The 27,294-nt window shown below is 40.6% G+C and overlaps 2 protein-coding genes across 6 annotated transcripts; one reads left to right on the plus strand and one right to left on the minus strand.

The window, feature by feature from the left end:
* Positions 1 to 368: 368 nt before the first annotated feature.
* On the minus strand, positions 369 to 4,526 carry SRSF2 (serine and arginine rich splicing factor 2). Of its 5 annotated transcripts, none has more exons than XR_011699431.1 (4): positions 4,286 to 4,523; positions 3,750 to 4,158; positions 2,062 to 2,824; positions 369 to 1,406 (listed from the first exon to the last, which is right to left on the minus strand). XR_011699431.1 is itself a non-coding variant. In XM_071573919.1 (4 exons), exons 2-3 carry the CDS (start codon positions 4,109 to 4,111, stop codon positions 2,521 to 2,523), a joined length of 666 nt encoding a protein of 221 aa, XP_071430020.1. In that variant the 5' UTR covers positions 4,112 to 4,158; positions 4,286 to 4,526; the 3' UTR covers positions 369 to 2,165; positions 2,514 to 2,520. The 5 variants fall into 5 exon arrangements, 3 of the variants coding, with proteins under 3 accessions (XP_071430020.1, XP_071430021.1, XP_071430019.1); XR_011699432.1 differs by having other exon boundaries at positions 369 to 801; positions 1,297 to 2,824; XM_071573919.1 differs by having other exon boundaries at positions 369 to 2,165; positions 2,514 to 2,824; positions 4,286 to 4,526.
* A 2,194-nt stretch (positions 4,527 to 6,720) lies between these two features.
* MFSD11 (major facilitator superfamily domain containing 11) lies at positions 6,721 to 24,038 on the plus strand. Its single transcript, XM_071573506.1, has 14 exons — positions 6,721 to 6,919; positions 7,122 to 7,292; positions 8,799 to 8,854; positions 9,872 to 9,979; positions 10,402 to 10,481; positions 10,579 to 10,675; positions 12,125 to 12,183; positions 14,387 to 14,528; positions 15,343 to 15,383; positions 16,464 to 16,529; positions 18,330 to 18,455; positions 19,296 to 19,470; positions 20,448 to 20,583; positions 21,046 to 24,038. The coding sequence occupies exons 2-14, from the start codon at positions 7,197 to 7,199 to the stop codon at positions 21,211 to 21,213; spliced, it is 1,350 nt and encodes a 449-aa protein (XP_071429607.1). The 5' UTR covers positions 6,721 to 6,919; positions 7,122 to 7,196; the 3' UTR covers positions 21,214 to 24,038.
* Positions 24,039 to 27,294: the final 3,256 nt, after the last annotated feature.

A 27,294-nucleotide genomic window follows, 5' to 3' on the forward strand; every position in this document is an offset into this window, starting at 1 on the left:
CTTGACACAGGAAGTTGAAGTTACAATTCTTTTGGTACCAAATCAAGACAATCACCCCCCTACGATCAGCCCCTGTCAAGCATCAGCCTGGGCAAGCACAGCAATGCAATTAGTACTGCTCAGTGTGGACCTTCCACAACACCCCAGGACCTGGTTCAGTGTTCACAGCCTGGTGTGCAACACTTGCCACACAACGCTGGGTTAGTCACAATACTAATTAAGTTTACCCATAGTATTTTAAAAGCAACCCCAGTGGATAAAATTTATAAGCAGTAGAATGCATTTGGTTACTATATAGAAGTTAAACATTGACAGAAGAATTGCAGAAATCTTTTCAAGCTAAAAATAAGCTGACCCAAGACATTAAATTGAGAAAAGTTAACACAGAAAAATGTTTAATATTAACTACAGAGACAGTGGATATAGTACAGAATGTCTTAAGCAAAAGATACACCAATCAGTACTTACAGAGGAATGAACCATTTTTTTTTAACATTACATTTCTCATATGTAAGTTCATATATGCAGGTTGGTAAGTTTGACCATTCTGGAAATAATAAGGTGTGTATATCATCAGCTAGATGTGCTCACTGTATGCTCCATATTTTTTACGCAAGGCCCGGGTGACTGGAAGTGCAGTTGTCAGGCATTTTAATTAACTGGACAGCCATTTGTTTCTGCACGACAAGGCATCGTTACACAGGAGCAATCAGGAGACAACAGGAAACAGCCAAGCACTCTGCACTGCAACACGCCACCTTAACAGCTAACCAGCATTACTCAACTGCTACACAACTGCGCCTAGTGCACAAAAATACATAAGAGAAGAGATTAGAATTGAGGCTGATAAAACAATCCTTTCAAATATCAACTGTCACCTGAAAAGATTTCTACCAATTTGAAGATACTATTTTAATGCAAAGTCGGTTTGTTTTTAAAGCATTTACAGTAAGTTTCAAATTGAAGTTTTGTAGAATTTTAAGGAATGAAAACAAAATTGAGAATAGTTTCTGACAGTTACTCAGCATATAATAATGGCTGCATGATTCCTCAGTATGAAACTGGAGGCAGCAAGTTACCATCAGTTTTAATTTCCAATAGAAGTCAGCACTATATAAACAAAAACGAAGTTTTACCTCAAATATCCAAGCCAATAATGAAATCGGTAGTCGTTCACTTCACTAAATTACAAGAAATTTGAATAACAGCAACAAAATGGCACATAAAAATGTAAAATCTGCCACTTGAGGCGCAACTTAAACAAGTAAAAAGTTAGACAAAATGTTACAAATTAACCTTTTCAACAGCTGGTTGCTCGGCCAGGGTCTCTCCAATGGGCTGAAGACTCAAGCGATCATTTCCCCCCAAAGGCGTCCTTTATGTGGGTTCTCATTTAGCTGAAGCATCTAGGTTTGAAGAAAAAGAAGTTCAGCCAGGTTTCTACCTTGTCTCTTTTGGACGTGGATGACTTCAGGGATACTTCTAGGTGTGTTTCAACTGGCTTTGCCTAAGTTAATTAAGTTTTAGGAATTTCCACAGTGTTCCACCTCCCCCCTTGTGTTGCTTTACTTCAAAGGCCAATTGTAAAGTTCTCTCAGAGTATTTAGTTAAAAGCAGAATAAGCACCAGGCTGTAGATCAAGCCACCATTAACTTCAATTCAGCCTGTTCAACAATCGATTTTATTAAAAGTTACATAGAAGTTATAAAACTAGTACTTCTTCATAAAGACTTAACTAAACTCTAATTAGCATTCAAAACAGAAAACATGACTAATTTTTCTACAATTATCTAACTCCAGAGCTAGCTGAGGCCCTTTCCTTTTAAAAAACAGGACCAAACAGTTTGAAGGGTTAAAGACACACTATCCTTTCCCCACCCGGTATATCCTTAGATGCCTCTCCAAGATGTCAACCTGAGGAAAAACTAGTTTCCGTGGTTTTCTCGTTGCAAGGAATTTGCCCCTTTTCTAGGACACTTATTACCTCCAGTCAGTACAACGGCCACTGAACCGATCTTCCGTTCTAAAAGGATAGTGTATCTTTAACAGTGTAAGACAAACCTGCTCCAACACACGCCCACAGAAACTGGTCCCTGGAGGATCAGCCAAATCAGTTAAAATCTGCAATACTGGCCAATATTCTTTTAGCAAACAGGAGACCGCAGCTTTAAAGGGGAAAATGCAGATGTTGGATAAATACAGTAAGAAATAGTCATTTTCATCATAGGTTGTGTCTCATACAATATTTTAATAAAACCAAGGCATTAATCTTGCAATAAAACATTTTCTCTGTAAAAAAAAAATCTGTAGAAAACCCTTCAGTAATAATTTCCCTAAACCAATAACCAAAAAGCACTGCTCAAGAAAAAAACAAACCAAAACCAACAACTAACAGAGTGCCCCATTAGGATTCACCTGGTTCAGGCTATTAGAGCTCCAAGAACTACCCAACACCCCACCTAAGTGCTCTAACAAAGTAACATGCAACATGTGCTGATCCCGAGGTACATTACCATATTCCTAGGAGGATACAGCTCCTTCTTCTTCCGGAGACTTGGGAGGGCTCTTAGACCTGGATCTAGAGTTGGATTCCCTCTTTGAAGCAGGGGGAGGGCTTCTAGATCTGGACCGGGATCTTGACCTGGACCGGGATCTGGAGACAGATGAGGACTTTGACTTGGATCTCCTGGCAGATCTGGACTTGGAGGTGGAGCGAGACCGAGAGCGTGTGCGAGACCGGGATTTGGATCGGCTGTAGCGGGACCGACTGCGGGATCTAGAGCGGCTCCTGCTTCTAGAGCGGCTGCGACGGCGTCTTCTAGGGCTAAAATATAGCAGGAAGGGAGGGAAAACAGAAAAAAAAAGGCGCGTTTTAAGTTGCTCACGGGCGGGGCAGGTTCGAGTGAGTGCCGTGGGACAGGGAGGGCGGGACAGGACGCACGTGGGCAAGTTACGAGGGCGACACTGCTCAGAGTGAGTGGCCGGGGGCTAAATCTACCATAGGGCAAAACGCTTCCACTCCGAGAGAACCACACGTGCCTTCGCTACTAAATCCCTCCTTCCGTGAAACTGACGGGGAAAAGCATCCAGCATCACAGAATCGGTCAGGTTGGCAGAGACCACAGTGGGTCATCCCAGAGCACACAGCACGGGATTGTGTCATGTACTCAGCTTCCTGAGTATCTCCACAGAGGGAGACTCTACCACCCCTCCAGGCGAAACTACGCGGCCCCGCTTCACAGGCAGGGAATCCAAGCCTCACGTTCACGTCCCAGTTTATTCCCACAAAGTTTGCTGCCTCCCCCCGCGTTTCTCGGCGCTCACCCATTTTATTCCCACAAAGTTTGCTGCCTTCCCCTGCGTGTCTCGGCGCCCACCCCAGTTTATTCCCACATAGTTTGCTGCCTCCCCCCGCGAGTCTCGGGGCTCACCCACTTTATGCCCACAAACTTTGCTGCCTTCCCCCGCGTGTCTCGGCGCTCACTCAGTTTATTCCCACACAGTTTGCTGCCTCCCCCCGCGTGTCTCGGCGCTCACTCAGTTTACTCCCACAAAGTTTGCTGGCCCCCTCCGCGTGTCTCGGCGCTCTTTCAGTTTATTCCCATAAAATTTACTGGCCCCCCTCGCGTGTCTCGGCGCTCACTCAGTTTATTCCCACAAAGTTTGCTGGGGCCCCCCCGCGTGTCTCGGCGCTCACTCAGTTTACTCCCACAAAGTTTACTGGCCTCCCTCGCGTGTCTCGGCCTTACCTGCGGCTGCGGCGGCCGTACCCGCTGCTGCTGTACCGGCGGGGTGGCGGCCCACGCCGGCTGTGGTGCGAGTCGGGCGGGCGGCCGTACCGGGCCATCTGCACTCGGAGCTCCCGCCCGTCCAGCACCGCTCCGTCCATCGCGTCCATCGCGTCCTCCGCGTCCCGCTTGTCGTGGAAGCGCACGAAGGCGAAGCCGCGGCTCTCCTTGGTGTAGCGGTCCCGCGGGATGTAGACGTCGCCCACCCGGCCGTACTTCTCGAAGACCCTCCGCAAGGTGTCCGGGGAAGTGCGGTAGGTCAGATTGTCCACCTTGAGGGACGTCATGCCCTCCACATCGGGAGGCGGGCGGCCGTAACTCATGGCGGGAGGGAGCCCCTGAGGGGCGGCGGCGGCCGATAAGAATAAACCTGAGGGGACGAGGGGGTTCAGCGGCCGGCGCGGCCCTCAGGGCGGGCGCCGAGGCGGCGGCGCGGCAGAGCCCCAAAACTGGGAGAACCACAGCGCACAGGGAAAGCCGCGGGGAGCAAAACCCACCTCAGGGTCCGAGGGGCGGCCCGAGGCCAGAGAGAAGCGACAGTAGCGGCCGCCCCGTCCCGTCCCGCCGCGGCGAGGAAATGAGAGGGAACCGCCCGCGCGCGCGGCTTAACGCCACAAAATGGCGGCGTCGCCCCGGAAGGGATCGCGGCTGCTCCACCTCGCCCGCGGCATCGCGACACACACCCCGAGCCCTCTTTTTCCCCTTTTGCCCCGAGCTATTCCCGCAGGGAGGGCGGGGAATCCACCCCTGAATTAATAATTCGCCCCGCGGTTGGCAAGCGGCCGTTAGAACGGCACCGCCGTGACCCGGAAAAGCTCGGCGGAGGCGGGGAAAGTTTTTTGAACAATGTGGGTTGAAAGTCGTGAGGAAAACAATTAAAAAAAAAAAGGAACCAGGAGGGGCGTTGTGTTTTTGTGTGTGGAGTGGGAGAGGGGTGGGGAACCGTCGCTACGGGGGAAAAAGCGATCGTGAAGGGAATGGGTTGTGGCGGGGGCGGGAGGGGACGGTTCAAAATGGCGGACGGGGGAGCCGTGAGGGGAATCGGGTCGGGCTCGGCTCCATGAGGGGAATCGGGACAGGGCTCGGCTCCGTGAGGGAAATCGGTGCCCGGGGAAGGCTCCTCGGTCCTTGCAGCTCTGGATGTGCCTCCATGGATGCTCCTGTGGGAGCCTGGCAAGGAAATATTAAAATACTCTTTAAGCCAGGCTGTCCTGCAAACTCGTGTGGTGGAATTGGAATAAGAGAGAAGATTTGCGCACTCCTATGTAAGGAGGGCAAGCGGGTCCCCAGAGTTTTGTTTTTTTTTCAGGGAATTGTGTGGAAGCTGCTCCCCTGCCTCAAAAAGTTGTAGCTGTGTCACTTCAGGCACTGAATAAAATGCCCAAAGTCCACGTGTGAACTGTAATACTTCTTACTGCACAACAGTGTTGAAAGTTTCTAGCCATGAGTTTCATAGTACTATGTTAAAAATAGAGTAGAAATTAGACAGTTTTCTACTGATTTGTTTAGTCACACTATTGATACAAGGAAGCAATTTCAGTGTCAGTAAATACTGTATTTGTGTTTAATCTTTTTTTTTTTTGCAGTGAAGAAGTATAAAAATAAGCATGACATTCACACAAACCAGAAGCAACTGCTTTTTTCCTGCTAAAATGACTTAAGAAATCAAATAAACTAGATCTGGTTTCACATTTTTTATTGCTTCATGCTTGTCCCTTTTTTCCCCCAGAAAATACTTATATAAAAATTCTGTGATTCAGCTGCTGAAGCCCTTTTTCAAATGAGCAATTTGACATTTATCTTTACAGTGATTTTCCTAAAATGACAGTGGGAGTTTCCCGTGTCCCTTTTTCCCAGTTTCAGTCACTTTGGTACAAGTTGGTGTTGCCAAAGGAATTGCTCAGCACACCCAGCCCGTTTTGCTGTGCAACAGGATGAGATCTTGACTTGGCACAAGGGAAAGATGTGAGAGAGACTCTGCTCTGGAGGATCTTAAAATTCTGTTACTACAATAATATTAAAAAGGTAGAAGAGAGCTTGTGTTTAAACTCTCTCCCCCTGATACTCTTATTGGATCTTTGTAAAGCTCCCTCTGAATAATCACACTGACTTTCTTCCTCAAGTGAAAAATAAATGCTGTTATGGAAAACACTGACACTTTAAAAAACGAGCTTGAGAATTTAAAGAGTGTGTAATACATCTAGTAAATGTATGTAACTGTAGCTGGGGTTTATTATTTCACAGAACCACAGGATGGGTGAGGACTGGAAGGGACCACAGTGTGGCATCTGGTCCCACCTCCCTGTTCCAGCAGGGCCATCCCAGAGCACATGGCACAGGATTGTGTCCAGAGGGATCTGGAATATCCCCAGTGAGGAGACTCCAAACCCTCTCTGGGCAGCCTGTTCAGTGCTCGGTCACTGCACAGGGACAAGTTTTTCCTCATGTTCAGGTGGAACTTCCTGGGCATCAGTTCCTGCCCTTTCCTCCTGTGCCATTGCTGGGCCCCCTCTGGTCCATCCCTGCCCCTCTGGCAGGCACTGACAGACATGGGGGGGTCCCTCTCGGTGTCTCCCCTCGAGGCTGAACAGCCCCAGCTCCCTCAGCCTGTCCTGCTCACAGAGATGCTCCAGTCCCCAAAGTATCTGTCCCCCTCCAGGGACTCGCTGCAGGAGGTCTTCTTATAAGACTTTCTAACTCTTTTTATTTTCTTTTTTTAATATTGCCAGATGTTATTTAATGGATAGATATTATCCTCCTTAATAACTAACACAAATATCTTTATTGTAAGGATTGGGAGATTTTCACCATTTTAAGTAGGGGAAAAAAAAGGTGGTTTCCTAAAACTACATTTCCCATAGTGCAGAAGGGCTCTCAGGGCTGGGTCAGCTGATCGAGAGCGTGAAATCTGCTTTATTTCCTGTCCAGGGCATGGAAATGACTTGTGTGTGCAATGGCTCATCTTTCCTTCGTCAGCTGATTGAAGGGCCCTGGGCCGGATTCTGATCTCCACAATGGCAAGAAGCGGAGCTGATGCACCTGGTCGATAGTGGGAAAACTGCTCCGTGTGTGGGAAGGTGATGCCATGAAATAACAGGCTGCAGGCAGCTCTGCCAACTTCATGGGAACAGGTAGAAGGAATCTCGGTCTTTACCCTTCGTACTAGACCTTTTCTTTTTCAAGTGTCCAGTTTTGCTGTACATTATTTAAGTTACTAGATTTCTTAATTAATTGATGGTTATTTTCTAACAGCTAATAAATAGCCCTAAGTAATCATAATTTTCATAGCTTTCTTTATTTTCTTTGCACTTTCCCCGCCCCGTTTTTGAACAGAGGTTAAGAGGAAACTTTTAAAAGAAAAAAGAATTTTTCCAGACTGAAGCTGAGGACTCGGCAAGAAGACACAAAATGTCTTCTGAAGGAAAAAGGCTTTTCAACATCATTATTTTGGGAGTCTCGTTTATGTTTATATTCGCTGCTTTCCAGACATGTGGAAATATTGCGGTAGGTGTGAATTTCTAAATGTGCCACATTTCTATCACAGTTTCTTGCCCTGCCTTGTTTTTTGAGTGCTCTAATGTTGCTTTATTTGGGATTTTCTAATGTGCAAGATACTTTACCATCTTGTCTTCTTTTGGTTTAGTGTTAACTAGATTAACTTGGTTAACTAAATAATTAAGCAGTTTATTTCTTTAAGATAGCACAGCTACATATATGTCTATGCCAGATGGTTTAGAAAGTAGAAAATTAATATTATCAAATGTTTGAAGTTTAAAACAGTGTCTGCCTTGACACTTGCAATATTGAACAATTGAATTACACTGAACCTTCCATATTCTGTAGTCCATATTCTATATAGTTCCTTTCAAAATATTTGCCCAAGTTATTATTAACCATGCTATTATCAACTGTTTTTTCTAATGTAAAATATTTTTCTGTTCTGACAAACTTGACATTGAGGGGAGCATGGGGATAACACCTGACAAATAGTCAGACTTGCACAATTGCTAAACTGCCAAGTCACCTTCCAGCTGGAGAAGTTATTTACTGCTTTAGTGTTGTGTATCTCTTTGTCTGCAGAAGCAAAACTGAGCATAACATAATACAAATTTACTGTTACTACTTAAATTTTTAGACTCCTGCTATTAACAGATTAAGCCTTTAACTTCCTGAGTGTTGACATTCCTTTCAGTATCAGTTCTGTGCCTGAAGGGCAGTTGGATTTCAACATCCCTTTTGAGCCTACAGGTCTTACAGCTCTTTGCATGCAAGAAGAAGAATCCTTTCTGGGTTCAAACATATAAATGTCCCTCACTACAATATAAATAACTACTTGGGATAGTTTTGGTAAGTCAGTGCTGTGTGGTGCTGTGTGTGAGCACAGAAATACAGCCCAGTGATCATACATGTTCTGTGATGAGTTCAGCATCTCACTGAATTGGACTTCGTGGTCATGCAATCAATGTAATTGTCATAAAAGTCTTTTACAAGTTACTTTCAATAGATCTGCCTGCCAGTCCAACCAACTCCATGGTCTCATGATCACTAAAGCTGATTCAAGGGGAAAAAAAGGAACAGGGAAATAACATGAAGCCAAAAAGAATGGAAACTCTTACTTGGAATTCAGTTAGGTCAAGTTGAGTATTTTGAAACTTCTCCTTTCCCCCCTCCTACTTTTTAAATTAAGATGATCACAGAAATCTACCTAAGAGAGGTCTTTAGTGAAAGAAAAGTTTTGTGAAGTATTTTAAGGTCTCTGGTGAAATAATGATTTAATCATAAAGTACTAATTACTGCTTCAAACATAGATGTTTCCTTGCCAAGTATCTCCTGCTTCTTTGTTGTGGAGGTGGTGTGAGTAGTAATTAGCATTTGAAATTATTTTAGGTACTTTGTAGAGTCTTTTAATGATAAATTCTAACGTTTGATACTGACTTCAGACTGGTGCAAGTGTTCTCAAACTACAAGACAGATTCTAACATGTTACAATGTATGGTTTTCTCCTCACAGCAAACTGTTATCACGAATTTAAACAACACGGACTTTCACGGCAGTGGATACACAAGGTAATTTACCCATATTTTAAATATTACTTTGCTCCTTCCACAGGGTGAAGCTGGTTACAGTTTCATCCACTGGAGATACACTCCCAAGAGATTGGAGTGTTCTGCTGACTTCACAATTTATTGACATACTTAAAGCACTTTAAATAAAACAGGCTTCCCACACTCCTGCTCTGAATTATTTCTAGTTCATCTACACATCTGGTTTGCATGTTTTCTTTGTAGAGAGAAAAACCACCATCATCACATTCTCAGCACTTTATCTTAGGAGATGAAGAAGGTGGAAGTTGAAAAATAAATAAAACTGCTAACTCAGGCCCTGGTTGGTTGCCCTTGTACACCTCTGTGTGTTTGTGTAGAACAGGTGGTGTGGATCAACTTCCAGGAAACAGTGCACCATAAATGTGAAAGGAGCAGTCAGAGAGACAGAAGCAAAGCCACAAAAAGAATTTCTCTGTTCCATTGGCGGAGCCAAACTTGCCAGGCATGATCAGGAGCTTTCTGTATGCCAAATTAATTCTGTCATGTAGAAAAACCTGATTGCTGCTTTGAAAGGCTTACTGTCTTAATTTAAATTAAAAATACAACTGGCACAAAATATATCTATAAAATTTCTGTGGTGTATTTGGCAGAAAATGAAAACCTCACTTCACGGACAAACAAGGCTCTGGAACATTCTCCTCCAGAAGTACAGGGTACAAAATACAGTAACTGTTGTTAAGGCAGTTTGACAAATGCATGTTGTAAATTACCAGATGTGTTTGCCTTCAGTAGTTTGGGACTCTACTCAGTAATCCAGGAAACACTGTGCACTCCTGTGTTCCCATGTGGAGTGCAGTGGGTGAAGGGAACAGAAGAAAGGGAGGAAATGTTTGACCATGAAAGTTTTATGCAGTTATTTAAATTGTGTATGTATTCAACTGGATATTTTGAAAGCCACTGATCACTCCTAAATCAGTTGCAGTGATAACCTGTGTTTTTATTTAAGTACTTAATCGTCTGTGTTGTTTATTTATGCAGCATGTCCATTATTTATGGAGTATTCTCTGCATCAAATCTTATATCACCATCAGTGGTTGCAATAGTAGGACCTCAATTCTCCATGGTTGTTAGTGGCATATTTTATAGGTAAGTATTAATTTTGAGGTTTTATCTACTTTCTTTGAAATATTTCTTTCATTTTTTCACACCTAATGCTACTGTGTTATACATGAAATTCTGCTGGCTAAGAAAAGCATCTCATAGAGGTACTGTAGACCTGTAACTGCAGAGCACTTCATCCTACTGGAAACAGCACATATTTTTCCATGGCATTTCCAGACTTTGCTGACTGTGGAGTTCAGGTTGTGTTCTCAGATTAATGACTATATAAAAAAATCTCTGTGTGCTGAGTAGAGTAAGATGTATTTTTCACATACAACCTGACCTGTTTTCCAGTGTCCCCGAGGAGAGAGTAGCTGATTTAGAAGCAGCTAAGTGAGATGTTTGATTGTTAAAGAGCACTGTCCACTTTAAGTCTGTATTCAATAAACTGATTTGTTCTATTCTAGCCTATACATTGCAGTCTTTATCCAACCTACTACATGGGCTTTCTACACTGCTTCTGTTTTTATTGGCATTGCAGCTGCTGGTAAGCATTGTTCTTCTTCTGCTGACTGCTTTTTATGATATTGAAAATACCTCTAAAATATTTTTATTTCCTGAGCAATATATTCTGTATATTCCAGTCCTCTGGACAGCACAGGGAAATTGCTTGACTGTAAATTCTGATGAAAACACCATTGGAAGGCATAGTGGAGTATTTTGGGCACTCCTACAGTCCAGGTAAGCTTTATTTGTTAATATTTTATTTTAATTGTGTTCACATTCTACTTTCTACACATTTTTATAAGTGGAAGACTGCATCCAAAAATATTCCACTGGTGCCTTGCAGTCAGTGAAGTGGGAGATGGAAGCAACATTTCTACTGTATTGTGTGTTAGAGAGCAGTGAATGAAAGTTAAATATGCAAGTCTCTGCTCTTGGGTGCTAAAGAGATATATTTCTGTTAGGGGATCATTTGGCACCTGTAACAGTTGGTTATGGAGGGCTGTGCTAATTTGTGTCAGGTTCCTGAGTGCACTAATGAGCCCTAATTGTCCTGAACAGCCTCACCTGGAACCTCCAGCACACTCTTCCTGTGGGCTCAGGAGCACTATTTAAACTCAGCCTTGGGGTCTTGGCTTTTCTGGAGCTGGGAGGAGGATTGGGGGTCTCCAGCTCAGTTGTAGCTGTGCCTGGCTATGGATCCTGGTTGTCTGGATTCCAGGCTGACTTCCCACCTTGGTTTTGTTGTGCCTGGTCTCTGTAGACCTACATGAAAATTACTGCCAAGGTAAAGTGAAGGTTCTGAAGTTGGATCTGCCAGTCAGAAGTTGTTAAAAAGATCATATGCTTCTTGTTGGTAGTCTCTGATATTAAACTCTGAGTGCTGCATCAGCTGAAAAAGTCACCAGAAGGCTCAGCATCAAGAAGGGTAGTGAAGCAGGTGCTGTGTTTGGGCCATTAAGTTGCTTTGTACAGGTATAGTTATGTCTCTTATGAGAGTATAATGCAATTAGGTTATAGAGAAAAATAATAAAATTCTGTAAGAAGATAGAGCTGCTGGCTCAAAAAGAGACTGCAAAGGTTGGGACTCTTTGCTTTGGGGAAAAAGCACCTGAGGATGATTATAGTGATGTGTTACCAAAACATGAAGGCTGCAGGTGAGTTAAATGTAGAACCATTTCTCACCAAATGCTACTGTGATGGAACTCAAGTCTCTTGATGAGACTAAAGAGGAGTGGTTTGAAGCAGACGAAGTGCTTCTTTTTGTAATGAATGATTAAATTTGCAAAGCTTGTTGCCCTAGGAGGGTGTAGAGTTGGATGGTGTCAGCAAGATCAAAAAGGAATCAGGAAATTTCAGGGCACAGGTCATAAATGATTCCTGAAGAGGGATCCCTTTTACCTCCCTTGATACAGCAATTCTGGATATTGGGAGATAATGAGGGGAATGAATTGTAGGAATGCCTGGGCTGGTGATCCTGCACTAGGTGGCATTGCTAGTGCTGCTGTGGGGACAGAACACTGGGTTGTGGGACATCTGCCTGAACCAGTGGCACACTGGTTGTGTTCCTTAAGTTTTCACTGCCTGAATTAATATACTTAATTCAGAGTAGCAGTTTCCACAAACCCAATCTTAATCTTACTACAGAAAGTGCTGCTCACCTTTGTTGTTCTTTTTTGTTTACAGCTTATTTTTTGGAAACCTCTATATATACTTTGCGTGGCAAGGAAAAACTCACATATCAGGTGGGTACTGCTTGTTTATATGGGAGGCCAACCTTTAAAATATGGTAGCATCAATAAACAGATGAAATGATGAACTAAAAAGTGTCAAGAAGCTTATACAAGAACAAACATTTTTCCCCCCAATTTAAGATACTCTTTTTGGATTTTGATTCAGTGTTTTGTGACTCTTATAGCCCTTGTGTTATATATACCATTTTCCTGCCTGCAATGCACTCGGAGTACCTTCTTTTAGCGTATTGTCTTTGAATTTCTTCAGAATGCTGGTTGAGAATAAGATTTCCCCAGTAGCTACTCTGGGATTTTTCCCTTTGCAGGCCAAAATACATATATTTTTTGGGGGGGAGTTATAGTTATTCTAACTGTTTAATATTACACATACTATCCCATTCCAAAGTAAGTTCTTTGTGTAGGGTGTCCTTCTAAATTGTGTTGGAGATTGATTAAATTATGAAATAAAGGGAGACCATCCCAGCTTGGTGCTGGCACAGAGCAGTGAGAGAAGGAGAGGCTGAGCTGTGCAGTTGCTGCCTAAACTGGCAGCATTGCTGGCAGAGGGGATAAAGAACTCACCCTTCCATTCTTGGCATAGTTTATGAAGACTGACTTCCAGATGGGATTGTAATTAATACTATAGTTTTTCCATTTGACATTTTGCTAGACTGGTAAAGAGCAGTAATTAAAAAATAGAGGGTTTAGTAATATTATTGAGAAACTGGATAGTGGTTGAGGCTGAATGTTACTAAAGCAAAGATTTCTGCCAACTGTATAAGCCAGGCAAAGTATGTGAGGGTATTCACTAAGAAAACTGCAAAGGGCAAAAATAGAGCAAAGGCTAAGATTTTAATTACCAAAAATGAGCACTTCCAGGAAAGCAATGTTTTGTGAACAAATAAGTTTTGAGTGTCCTGTTCTATAATGACTGAGAATTTTCCTTATTGGAGTCTTAAAGTAAAATATCTACTAGAGTGGTGAATTCTTTTAACTTTTATCAGATGAGGATACTTCTGCTCCAATCAATCAGGAATGAACTGTTGACTTTTAAATGATAATTACTGGGCTTCAAAAGTAACTGCCCTGTTGAGATGAACAGTCCACTTCTTGCTTCTATTAGGTCCATCTTTTCAGGTTCTTCATGGACACAAGGCTCAGTAGCAGGTTAATTTTACAGGTCATCTTCTGCATTCCCTCACCTTTAACACAAAGGTTTAAGTGTTATTGAAAGTGTTGGAGATACTTTGAACCTGGGGGGGCCTGAAATTCTGTCCATTCTAAAGTTCATTGCTCACTAAGCACAGAATAGAGCAATTACCTTTAAGGCAGTTCTGCTGTTACATTCTCCTTCATCTTGAAATGTCTTGAGAGATTCCTCTTTGTTGAAAAACTTGATATCAAAAGGTTTAACAGCATTCAAAAATCAATTCTTCCTTTTACTACCTATAATATAAAAATATTACAGGCATTTCAAGGTGAGAAGAACTTTCTCTTTTTAATCTGTATTCATACACAAGTTATTTTTAGATCAATTTTGCATTTGCCATTAAGCTCAAGGGAAATAGATGCAAACATAGGCAATATCTTTAGAGTGATATACTAGTTAAATCACTACTATTTGCTGTTTCTTGGCTTTTTTCCCCTGCTTAATATTGGTAAAAAGGGAGTGACTTCTGTGTTAGATGTGTCTGTGCCAAAAAAGTTGGTTAATGCAACAGAGCATCAGTTGCTTTGCCCCTCCAGCTGCTCTGGCAGTTACTGAGGTTTTGGTGGCTTTAAGGCCTCGGTAGTTTCCAAGCCTCATAGTTTGATATCATGGTGCTGATATATCTGATGCTGTTAGAGAGCTTTTTTGAGAGCTCTGAAAGGGTTTAGGTTGTTTATGTCCACTCTGAATTATGTAAGTCTTCAAAGATGTACTTTATTCTGCTAGTAATTTATACACTTCCTTTAATTGGCCCCTCCTTGTTTTGCCTTTGCATGGCAGAAAATGCAAGGGACCCTTTTTAATATGCCGGTATTTTATTAGCATCATAAAACTGAGGCAGGAATTTACCAGCAGCTGGGTACCTTTTTCTCCATGTGGAAGGTAAGTTAGAAAATTAGAGTGTGTTAAACACTGTAGTGTGTCTGTGTTGTTGTCTGAGGGCAGTTGAACTGGTTGGATTTGCTTTTGCACATCTGGTTACAGCTCTTGTTTGTTTTCCCGCAGAGAGTGATCGCAGAACTGTCTTCATTGCTCTGACTGTTATCAGTCTTGTGGGCACAGTTCTGTTCTTTCTGATTAGGAAACAAGAGGACACAAAAGCTCCAGGGGATGAAGATTCTGCTAATGAAATCCTGGGGGAGAGCTCGTAAGTGCTTATGGCAATAACATGTCACATTTCCTTGGTTGTGCTCCTGCTCTGCAGTGGAACATTGTGCATTGACTTTCCCCTCTGTGCTGGAAACATGAATGTTATCAACAACCTGTAGAATTTACAGATTTATTAGAAAAGTGTCTGTCTTTAACAAGTGAGAATCCTGTTCTTTATACGATATTCTCAAGGGTGGAGTGCAGTACTGCACATTAAGTTTTTCCCTTAATAAGTGCCTTGGGAAAGATACCTTTCACTTCTCAACTCATTATTATTAAACACTTATCTACCTTTCATAGTCTGTCTTCCCTTCATCAGACCACTTTAAAGGCTGGAATAAGCAGAAATTACTCCCTTTTTATATGTTCTTTTACAAACTGGAGCAAGTTTTTCCTGTCCTCTCTAAATATATATATGCCACCCAGATAAATACATTAGAAATGACAAGTACACAGACAGATCCAGTGGAGTTTTGCCTGCGGCATCAATTTAAATATTTTGCTTTATTTAAAGAACAAGGAAAAAGTTAGAAAAACATCAGTAAGTATACCCATGGAAAAAAATGTTGGAAGCTTGAAAATGCTCAGAAGAAATATTCCGTTAAGCAGGAAATTCACTAGTGCAGACAGCAAATATATTTTGTGGTTAGTAGCTTAGATCTCAAACTTTTAAGAATATATTGGTATATTCCAGAATATAGTGCTGGGCTAGAGAATGTGCAGAAGGTTTAAAAATATGAAGGTGCCTTCCAGCATAGAAGTGCAGTGTGGTTATTCTTTTTCCATTTTGACTCAGTAATTTGTTTACCCAGGTCTGCACGAAACACAATGATGAGAGCAGTGGCTGCCTTCAGTAAGTACATTTCCACATAAAATACTGGCATATCCTTCCCAGATGTCGACGATTCTGCTGATAGTGTGATCATGGACAAATCTTTGTGAACAAGCAATGTTCAATTTCAGTTGTTCTACTTTGAATTTGGACCTTCAGGGATGGTCTGCTGGGAAAAAGGACTCCCAGATGGCAGAGATGGCAGTTCACACAGGGACACAGGATGAGTTCTGAGCCTGACAGGAATTCAGGTGTCTCTGTGAGCATCTTGTGGATTTGAACGTATCCAAAATGGAGCTTGGAAGTGGAGAAGCTTGGGAACCACTGAACTAATGTGTTGGCAGATTAGTGCTGATGTGGGGTCAGTGTGAGCTGGGTCTCTGAGCTCCTTTGAGGTCACCGTGCCTTGCAAACAAACTTGACTGAAAGCAAAGCATGTGAGGTGGATTTCACTTCAGTTACCTACTGGCATAGTCCAGGATGAATTTAGAGTGTTCCTCCTTTGATGTGGTTTCAGGTCCAAGCTGTTTTTCAACAACTTTGTTCTGTATATGAGCACAAAAAGGACAGATCACCACTTGGGAAGGCAGTGTGTGAAAGATGGAAAAATAAAAATGAACAAATGTAACAAGATAAAAAGAAGTTACAGGTTGTTTTATTTTGTCACCAATTGATAACAGTTAACAACAATTTAGATCCAGAGCATCTGCTGTTTCCTTTGAAGTGTTCTGCCTATGACTGTGAAGTTTCATTTGGGAATGTGGGGATCTTCACTGAGAGTTTATTTATCCTTTCAGGAGACAATTGCCATGAGCTGAGAGTACAGAAATACAATGAGCAGAAAGTTGTCTGTTAATTGAAGACTGTATCTCCTCTTTAATGTTTCCCCAGTTGCATTTCTTATAAAAATGATTTTTGGTTGGCACATTTCATCTAGATCAGGATTGGTTTATTTAGCACTCTGATTACTGTAATAAACAGTAAATAATATACAATTTATATAATTTTAACCTATTTTTAAACAAAAGGCAAAACAATGTGTAGGTTATTGTAATGGTATTATCAGAAGTTATATTAACTTCCATTATTATTTCTTTACAGAGAACTCTATTACACTGAGCTTCACCAAAAAGATGATGCTTCTCAGTGTCACAACAGGCTACACAGGTATGAAGCCATCAGTGTATCATCGTGGAGCTGTGTCAGGGCATTGGTTGGAATTTTAGGGAAAATTTGCACAGCTGGCTTTAATGGGATTTGATATTACACTAGCAATAGCTTGTATGTTGTTTAATGCAATTATATTTGAATTAAAATAGTGTTTGTATATCTTCGTTAAGGTGTGGGATGTTCCTAATGACCTTCATTTTAATCTTGGTTCTATTGGAACAGGCTTAGTCATTTTTCACTATTTTTGTCATTAGTATTTCCTGTAGCAAGAGTTCTCTTTTTTAGCACCTTTTAGTTAAATTTGATCTGCCATTATTAGACCAAGGTATGAGTTGTAAATGGAAAATGAAGTTATTTTTGCCATAAACTAAACCAGTTCTTCCACAAAAATACTGTAAAATGTTCAAAGTATTTCTGAAATCCTTGAATTGATTTTTGGGAGGTTTCTTGCTCCTTATTTGGCTTTAGATATAGTTTTGTTCATGATCAAATTAAGTTTTTGGAGGAATAGATACATTTTCAGACTTTCAGCTGAGTCACTTATGAAAAATGGTTAGCTCATGTAGGTGAAGAGAAGAACTTAGTTATGAAAAAACTATAAGCAGTGTCAAAACATCTGCTGAAGTTTCCAGTCAGCTCCTGGAAGAGAAATAGCAGCTCTGGAGTGGCTCCAGCCATTAATCTAAGTTACAGATTATTTCACAGCACCTCTAGTGTTGTGTTAACCCAGAATAACTCTCTTGAATTCCCCTTGGGTGTTTAGTGCAGTGGGAATGGGCAGCAAGATGTCAGGGAAAGGGAGTCACTCAGGGCTTGCCTGAGTATTCTGAAATTCAGTTTTACGGGTGGCATAAAAATGAATCAGTCCAGGTTGGGGAAGAAAAGCTGCTGCCATCTGGTGGCTCAATATTGCCAACATTGCCACTTTTTGTAGCAAAATACAAACTCCCAAAAGGCCAACAAAGGCTTTTATTCCAGAATTGATGGTTGGGTTAAGACTGCTCCAAGTCCACCCAAATTCTGGAGCCATGTAGTTCATCTGCCATGTTGGGTGGCCAGGAGATGCAGACCAGGGTATGCTGTGCCACAGTTTTGCTGTAGAAAAAGGCAGAGGAGATAAATTAGAAACAGAGTTTTTTGCTCTATGTAGGGAGAACACTTTGCATTGTTTTAAATACACCTTTTATTAAGGAGCTGGTGCTTTTATACTGATGGTTGCTTATACTTATGTTAGTTGGACTCCTTCACTTTTCCTCACATTAATGACAATAAAAAAAGGAAGTATTTTAAACAAATAGTTGTTCTTTCTTAGTTTAAGTTCATTCTGAATGGATAGACAAGTTCATCTTAGGAATCTTACTCCTTTTTGGTGTTTGGGGATGCAGGATCTTACTTAGAGATATCACTTAGGGAGGGGGAATCTTATCCTAAAGCTGTGCTTTATTTCTTCAATTACCTTAAGTGTTATTTCATGTGGCACTTTTGATTTGGATGAAATTCCAAAGTTCTTGAAATGTAGAAATATAAACTGTTTATAGTGTTTGTGTCAAAGGCACTGGGTACTGAACCTGAGTGACAACAGTTAGGGACACTTTTTTCTAATGAGGTTTTTGTAACTGGCATTGGAGAATATAATAATTACATAGTTTAAAATTCTCTGTTTGCTCCTATGACAGACTTCATTAAACTTTATTATTTGAAAAATACCTTAGGGGGGAAAGAGCCTTTAGCCAAAAAGATTTTTGTCATGACTTTCATATTAGTTTATCTATCAATTCTGTTTGGTTTCCTTCAAAGGTTTGGTATTAACATTCTTTTCTGGAGTGTATGGGACATGCATTGGTGCTGTGAACAGATTTGGCAATGAAGAGAAAAGCCTTATTGGTCTCTCTGGTATTTTTATTGGTGTTGGAGAAATCTTGGGTGAGTCTAAATTTGCTGCCTTTCTACAAAAAAAGGATTAGAGGGATGTAGTTATTAAATTTTTTTTATATTTAACTGAATAGTGTATTTCAAGCTTCCAGCAATGGGTATGTGAACAAAAAATGAAATAGCAGAAATATAATTGGCAATGTGGCTCCTTATTTATACCTTACACTGTGTAAAGTGGGTGTAGACCAGCATGTGAAATATTGCTGCCTATGAATCCTAACATTCTTTTTGGATTAGTGTGGAGAAATACAAAGACTTAAAATGCAAGAAACACCAGGCTGCAGTGTTATCAGGGAGTTGACATTATATATGACATTATGTTTACATTTTTATTACTTGAGTGATATAGTAAGTTCTAATTTTTTAAATTGCTGCACTAGGATTTTTTCTTTAAAAAATGAGCTTGTGTTAAATAAGGTGTGACATTTAAATAAAATTGGATACAGGGAATGTTCATTAAGTGATTTTTTCCCCCCCCTGTAAACTCAAGAACTATGGTGTTTAACAAAAAACCACTGTATACCAGCAGCTTAAATCCATAGAGTGGCAAGTTTTTTGCAATTAGGAGCTAAGCAGAAGTCCATTTTCACTTAGTACTGTTGCAGTACTGGAGTAAAATGCTGGTTAAAAGGTGAAGGATCTTCATCAGCAACCATCAGATAAACATTTCTAATCTCTTAGGGCTGGGACAGCTGGCAGAGTCCTTGGGGCTGATTTCATATTATCCAGTAGGGGGATATTTATACCTTAAGCTGTCAGTACTTAACATTTTGTTGTCTTCTTTAAATCTTTGGTTCTTATTTAATTTTCCAATCTTTTCTGCTCCTACAGGTGGAGGAGTCTTTGGTTTGCTGAGCAAGAACAGTCGCTTTGGCAGGAACCCAGTTGTGATGCTGGGCATCCTTGTCCACTTCATAGCCTTTTATTTAATCTTTTTCAACATGCCAAATGATGCCCCTGTTGCTCCCATGGAAGGAACAGATCAAGTTGCTTATATGATTCCAAGGTATGAAAGCTTTTCCTTGGGCTGGTGTGACTCAGGTTGTGTATGAACAGCTTGTTCCTCTGCAGAAAATTCCTTGAAGCTGCTTTTCTGTGTAGTGACTCCCTCCATAGAAAAAGCTTTCAGGAAGTTGGGGTTTTATAAGAGATATTCTACCAGTGTGCATCCAATTTAGGAACTTAAATACCATAAGAATAAAAAGCCTGAGGAGGATTGGCAGCAGTTCTGTCACTTGACAACTGATGGTTCTGACATGTAGCACAATAGTGAGACCAGCAACTATTGTAGTAGGTGTTGAGAATTCAGTCTATTTTAAAGCAGTCTTGGACTCAGTTTTATTACATCAGGGAGCACCAGCCTTGCACTATTGCACCTGTTTCCAAAGTCTTTCAGTGTTTATTGTCAAATTCCACTTGATCTAACTGGAGCCACACTATGCCTGTCTCATATAATAATTGGGGAAGAATGAGGAACTTTATTACGTCACCATTGCAACTGCCTTTTGGGGTGTATTTTTGCCAATTCATGTGAAAATACAGCGTTGTCAGTTTGTGCAGACCCAGCTGTTAACTTCCAATTCTAAGCATTTGTGCAGGTGACTAGTCTTATCTGGAGTATTTTTCTGCAAAATGAATTGGTATTTCTCTAATATTTCTGCAGTTTTTAAGAATTCACCATGTAGCTCAGCTTTTAATCATTGCTGTGTGTGTTTTGTGGTTCCAGGCACCAAAATGAGTTTTTACTCATTCTCATTCAATGTAGAATTGACTGCAGGTAACAGTAACAGAAGTCTTGGCATTCCAGAAAGCTGATGAAACAATCTTTCTGCCAAGCCAGCCATTCCCAGTTCCTTTCCAGCAAAATTAAAAGTTTGATACCTTTCCATTCTCGAATTCCAAATTAATCTGCCAAAAGTAGCTCATAGATATGTGAGCTGTTTGAATCTATGGCTTTTAAACTGGATTCACTTTCTCCTTCAGCAAAGAGGTGGCCATGCTCTGCAGCTTCCTGCTGGGGCTGGGGGACAGCTGCTTCAACACCCAGCTCCTCAGTATTTTGGGATTCCTGTATTCAGAAGACAGTGCTCCTGCCTTTGCCATCTTTAAGTTTGTTCAGGTAATTATTAATAATATTTTGGAATCTTTTGAACCATTGCTGGGCTTGTTAATGAGCTGAGAAAAATGATGTTTCTGCAAATGATTTTATCCTGAATTTTGGTGTAGAACAGTTTGTGATGCTGGAAACAGCTTTGTGGACTGTGCTTTAAAGGCTGTGTTGTTTCTAGACAAACTGATCTGAAATACCAGAGAGCTGCACTTGTAATGCTCCAAACACTTCTGAGTTTGGTGTTCATTTTCTACAGAGAACACTGTTTAAACAACAAGTGAAAACTAAATCTGTTGTGTATCACATCAAGACATATGTTGAGGTATAATGAAGCTTGAAGATTGTTCTCCTGCAGAAGAATCCTACTGAGAGCTGCTTATTAAACCCTTGTCAGTTTGATAATCCTTGTGTAGCAACATCAGCCTGGAAATCTCCACTGATAATCTTTTCACTTGGTGTTTTTTCTCTCAGTCCATCTGTGCTGCAGTTGCCTATTTCTACAGCAACTACTTCCTCCTGCAGTGGCAGCTCCTGATCATGGTGATCGTGGGATTCTTTGGAACAATCACCTTCTTCATGGTGGAGTGGGAAGCAGCAGCAGCTCTGGCTGCCCGTGGCTCAGAGTACAGCAGCATTTGATCTGAGCCCATGGCTGGCCTGATCCAGGGAACAACACAGACCTGCTTTTCAAGAAGTGATGGGAGAAGGTGGAAAAGGTCAAGTTGCTGCAGAGGTTGAGATGGAAGAAGCTGCTGCTAAATCGCCATCAGTCCACCTGAATGTGAAACAGAAAAAAATGCCAAATTTGAAAGGCTTTTTTTCTTGCTTTACTCAACCAAGCATGGTGTAATTGTTCTTAAAACTCTGGTATTAGAAATGGAAGGAAATGTGAAGGTTCATGTATTGAACAATTCTGCTCTGAGATGTACCTTTCAGAATGTAATTGCCTAACTTCACTCCACCATGCACTACAGAATTAGTTTTGGGTTTTGCCCCCTAAATTATGATCCCTGTATTCTAGTTCTGCAGACACATGAATTCTGGTATTGAATGAGTGATGTTTTTATAAGGTAGATTGTCACAGATTGTCTACACAACTGAGAAATCAATTTGGCATTGACTTTTTCAGCAATTAGAGATGCTGAAGTATTTCTGTGGGAAATGTTGCCTTATTTTGTATCACTCAGCTTCTTGTTTCCCAACAGTTTGTTTATTAATCTATTTCATGGGCCTAAGTTTTCAAATCCATGGGGAGTTTTGTTTGTTGTGGGTTGGTTTTTTTGTTTGTTTTTGTTTTGTTTTGGGCCTTTTTGTTCTGGTTTGGGTTCTTTTTGTAAGCAAATGAATTGGATCATAGTGTGACATGAAAGATTTTGCAAGAATTTGAAGAAATTACCCCTGGCCATCTTAAGGATGGGATCCCAAGGCCTGTGAATTACTGAAAATTGAGAACAGCCTCAGCATCTCAGAATTGAGCTCTGCTGGGAAAGGTGCTGAAACTTCCTCAGGGCAGTGCTATATGAAGGACCATAATCCATGGCTTCCCTCACAGACTCCCAAAGAGTTCTTTTGAGTTCAGTGGAATTTTCATCATAAAATGATGAAAGTCTGTGAAGGGAGCATTGTCTGAGGTAACTTTTACAAGTACAAATAGAATGTGAACTGTCAGAATAATCTTGCAATTATTCTACTGCATAGTCTGAAAACACCTGAAATTCTTGTGCTAAATTGTTTTATTCAGTGTATTTTGGCAAGATTGTATTGTAATCTTTCTCCACCAAATATGAAAACAAGGTTAATATCATAGTAACTAAATTGTAGTGTTATAGATGATACAACAGGCAGTGAATGCAGCTCCCCTTGACTTTGTCTACATGACTGTAGTGCTTGCAGTGATGTTTCAGTCTAATGGGCAAACAAGATGCACCTGAGAGCAGGGGAGGAACACTGAGAAGGTGTTTATAGACACTCCATGTAGCTATCTTTAGAAAAGTACCATTCACCAACCTTTTTTTATGCACAGTCAGGATGTTAATGTCTTTAAAGACAAGTTGAAGTCGACTCATGTGTCAGTAGCTCCCATGTGTCATAACTACGTAGGAGTACCCAAGGTTAAACTTGGTGAGGGAGGGGGGCATCTCCTGTGACATTTGCTGTCACTTTTGCTCTCAAAGGGCAGTGACACAACTGCTGTGAGGCACAGCCCTCCCTGTGCACAGCAAAACAGCCAGAGGGGGGATCATTTTACAGGGATACACAAAGGGATTTTTAAATTCACTGCAGGTTTTTTTTGCTGTGAGATCAGTAAGGTGTTAATGGGAGGACGAGAGGGCACCTGAACATCCAGCAAGCCAAAGCAATCTTTGAGGACAGCCAGCAGAGAAAGCCTTTGTGTATTCCTGGGAGATCTAATGAATGATGTAAAAGAGAATGAGACAGAACACGCATGGGAGTGAGGGGTTACTGAAGCCATTCCAATTTGTCAGACAAACTGAAAAAGCATTCAGAATTGAATCAATATCTGATTAATGTGACCAGGAGCACACTGAAGCCTCTCTCACCCACTCCCATTATCCTGTAATTTGAAGTATACTATTTTCATATACTGAGCACTAGAAAGGCATAGATGATGGGATGCTGCCAGTGATTGAAATTCTCCTGTTGCTACACATTTATATTTTCTCCAAAGCATCAAAAGGGATAAATAGGGGTTTTTTTAAATAGGGAATTACTGACTTTTTTCTGGTACCTGTTTTCCCTTATATGGCAATGAGAGCAGAAGGACTTGAAAGTTCTCGAGGACCAGTTTTATTTTACAGTATATTTGGGGGAAAATGATTCTTAGGTCTTGTGGTGATGGGTAATTTAAATGCTTTTAAAATAATGCCATTTAATTTTAAGTAGGTTATGGCTCTCAGGAGGTTGCTTTTAAATTGATTCATTTTAATTATCAACTTTTGTGATGTTCATTTGCCATATAAGAATTATATGAAGTATTTTTTTAGAAATTTAAAAGTTGCCAAGTTTATGTAGTTTCAAAAAGCATTTTGAAACCAACTTAGAGATATTAATGACCTAGAAATGTGGGGGTTTAGTACCTTTGTGACTCTGATGCTTTACTTTTTTTAAAATTATTTTTCTCTTCTAGTCTGGCTCAGTATCAGATAATGTTAAAAGACTGCTCAGAACTATTGGGTCATTAAAGGGAAGTGTTATTGTTCTGTGACAAGTTTTACAAGAAGTCATGAAATTCTCAAAAGTGTATCATGGATAGCTTTTCTTTTTTACTATTAATTTTATAAGTATTGCTTTTTACATTTGATCTGAAGAGACAGGTCTGAATTATTCACGATTGCTTTTCACTTATTTCTTTGATTTGTCAGGAGGTGAAAAATTCTCTCAAATGTTAAGTTTGGTTGAAATTTTTGGTGTAGCAATATAAAGAATAGCAATTCTGACATCCATTTCTGATTCCATCTCTGAATCTGTTTATCAGCATTTACCAACCACGAGGCTGCACCCCCTTCATTTCACCTCAGTGGCCTTTGAACAATTTCTTGTTAATCTTAATTGGGAGCTTACTGTTAAATTAAGTGGGATTTGAAAAAAAAAAAGGTTTTGTTGTATTTGTGCTATCGTGGGTTTGTTTTATATTAGAGATTTTAAAATTTTAAGCAAAATTACACATTTAAGTTGTTTGGTTTACCAAAAAAATCTTCTTTTTTTTTTAGCTCATAGTTTCAGGTTGTTACTAAGGTTTAATATCTTCTGTTCACATCCCCAGTGTTTCAAACAAATGCTAAAGAGGAAATGAAAACTGCTATTCTTGACATTTCAGTGCCAAAGAAGCTGCTATAAATTAGTCTTTAATGAATATGATATAAACATATCTATATGTTTGTCATGCCAGTTTGGTTTCATTTTGATACATGAATATGGAAAAAGAATTTCTACAACTGTAGACCTTGTTCATAATCAGTGATGTGCTTTACTTCTGTTGTGTTAATTTCATTAGGTACAATCTATGTTGGCAAATTGAGGTAAGGAAAAGAATCATTGATAAAAATCTTCTTTATAAATAATTCTATTCTATAATTTTCTGCAGATACTGCTCAACTCATAGGAGATATTAAAAAAACAATCAAAACAATCAGAACCCTCCCAAACCCTTAAGCTTTACCAAGGTCCCTGTCTTAGCAGAAACCCTCCTGTGGTACATTTATTAAAAACAAGAAGGTAAATTCTGCTGGTAAATTCTTTGAATTTTTGTGACCATTTTAATGTATACTGAAGAGGGAACCTCCTGCTGGTGTTGGGTATAACTTTATGGAAAATAAGTGTAGAAACTCATAAATTCAGGGCAATGTCAGTTAATCAGAGAGACAAAGCCCCACTGGACTTGTTTTAATTCCACAAGTTTGCTTCAGCTGGGGAATGTGGTTCCCTGGACACCAACCTAAGTGACAATAATTAATGCTACAGAAGTGCCCCAACAGTTGACCCCTGAGGACTTGGGGGTGTATAGAGAGAACCCCAAAGATTGTGTTTTAGGGCAGAGATTGTATAAACAGGAAACATGATGCTCAGTGTCATGCCAGGAGACACAATACTCAACTTGGACTCAATTTGTGCAAGTGTATTAAGACAGGACCATTCATTTTTCTAGCAAAATGAGTTTTCAGGGGTTTTATCCACATCACTATTTACCTTGGAAGTCTTGTAGCCCCACTGATGGGCACTGAATCGCAGCAGCAGCAGCATTTAATAACCATGTTTTCCTTGATCCCTGTCTGACATGGAGGCAGAAATATTAAAATATGGGAAAATTCAGATGGAGCTGAAGTTGCAAAATTTGCTGCTTAACAAGGTCCCTGCCCTTCTGATGTGACCATGCCTGTTCAGAGGTGAAGGTTGAGTCCCCTGTGGCGTTCTTGGATAAATTCAGAATCGTGCCTTGCTAAGTTTAACTTCAGAGGTTGATGTGTTAGTACCACAGAAAAGCACTAATGGGGGAGCGGGGGAAACATCCTTAAAGAGCAATGGAGAGCAAACCTGGAAGTGAGAATTAGTCTCAGTGGGCACATGAAGAGGGTTCTTTGCTCAGCTGAGTTTGAGCATTGGCTCAGTTTCTAGTTAGGGTTAGGATACTTGCTCTGTTAAGTTGGTTATTTCAGCTGCTGAATGTGTTCCCCCAAGCTCTCCTTTTGTTTACATTTTGACACTGTGCAGAAGTCTAAATGATTGAAACTTTTTACTTCAATAAAAGGTGTCTTTGGGTTCGAATTGGTGGTAATTGAGAACAGGCTCACACACTGATTATCCCTAATGAAAGCGCTGGTTTCAAGCGAGTGTACAGACTGTTTCTTTTCACGGTCACAGCCATGCAAATAAAAGTGAATTACAGACATTGTTTTTGTTAATAGGCTTGTTAAGCTGTCGGAATTGCTCTTGTCACTGTTTTAAACAGTTATGCCAGAGGCTTTGGAAAAAGGAGACTGAGTCTGAACTGATGGCTCTTGTTAGTGCTTTGTAAGGGACTGCTTAGGAAAAGGGAAATGTTCAGTTTAGTGCTAAGTAGCCCTTAGGAAGTGCTTAATTCTAGTCGTGGTGTAGACTAATTAGGTGTCTCAGGGAAATCAGGGTGGCTGCTTCAGCCTGTTTTCTTTCTCTGTTGGAAAGCCCATCTTAAGGAAACTGCTGCTGCTATGGAGAGGAGAATGTGTCTCATTTTAGTTTCGGATTTTTTTTAAATTTCTTTTCTAGTATCCTTTTCCATGACTTCAGTTATTTTTCTCTTAACTCAAGTGTTTTATGTCTGAAAGCCACAAAGTGAATCAGAGCCATGGAGTGCTTGGGTCCTATTTATCTAAAATTAAAAGTAGATGTGGAGGGGCATTGTCCAGGCAGACACTGTGAGGCTGAAAGTCAGAATTCAGTCCAGGCTTTATCCTGTGATTGAAGGGCATGGAGGGAGCAGCAGGGAGCAGCTTTGCTGTGTCTCATTTGTCTGGATAATACATGAAAGAATGTGATTGCAGAAGTGAAGATGCTGAGGGAAGGTAACAAGGAGGCCAGTACAGACTTATTCATGCTACTGCATTTTTCCCTGGAGATTCAGTAATTTGCAGATTCATCAAAATCCGCTGTGGTTCTGCTGGTGTGATCTTTGGATGGCCTTGGCATTCTGATTTCTGGGAGAAAGAAATCTGTATTCAATACCTGACTGTACAATCCTTTATGTGAACAAATAGAAAAGAACCTTGCAGGTTAACTTTTGCTGCGCACAGCCCTTTGAATCTTGGATAAAAGGACATTTAGGAGTTTGCACTTCAAAGTTAACCATAAAGGGGGGAAAAAAATTAGAAGGTTTATGCCGTAAGTGAAAAAAAAATGAGTCATTCTGTCATATGAAAGGGAAATTGCTATTTTAGGTCACTTAGTGAAATTAGCTTCAATTAAGCATCTTTACTAAATGCAGTGGTGACTGCTTATTGTCAGAGCCACTCATCTTGTAATGCCTGACCTGCAGAGTTTATGATTATTAATCTGTGTAAAGAACCTGAAACACCTAAAAGCCAACAGCCAATTACACAGATAATAACCTGTTTAAAAGAGCTTCACCACCATACATCATTATTTGTTTTGTGCTCACTAAAGTGTAACTGTGGTGCAGAGCATTTGTTTCACAGCCCAGAGCTGAGTGATGGTGCTAAAGGAAGC

The sequence above is a fragment of the Pithys albifrons genome, chromosome 19, assembly GCF_047495875.1.
Source record: "Pithys albifrons albifrons isolate INPA30051 chromosome 19, PitAlb_v1, whole genome shotgun sequence".
Classification (NCBI taxonomy): Eukaryota; Metazoa; Chordata; class Aves; order Passeriformes; family Thamnophilidae; genus Pithys; species Pithys albifrons.

Excerpts from the sequence above, each read along its gene's own strand:
- SRSF2 (XM_071573919.1), bottom strand. The coding sequence starts at position 4,111 with ATGAGTTACGGCCGCCCGCCTCCCGATGTGGAGGGCATGACGTCCCTC. Across the intron at positions 2,825-3,749 it reads TACGGCCGCCGCAGCCGCAG|CCCTAGAAGACGCCGTCGCA; the intron begins GTAAGGCCGAGA and ends GCTATATTTTAG.
- MFSD11 (XM_071573506.1), top strand. The coding sequence starts at position 7,197 with ATGTCTTCTGAAGGAAAAAGGCTTTTCAACATCATTATTTTGGGAGTC. Across the intron at positions 12,184-14,386 it reads AGGAAAAACTCACATATCAG|AGAGTGATCGCAGAACTGTC; the intron begins GTGGGTACTGCT and ends GTTTTCCCGCAG. Across the intron at positions 19,471-20,447 it reads GTTGCTTATATGATTCCAAG|CAAAGAGGTGGCCATGCTCT; the intron begins GTATGAAAGCTT and ends TTTCTCCTTCAG.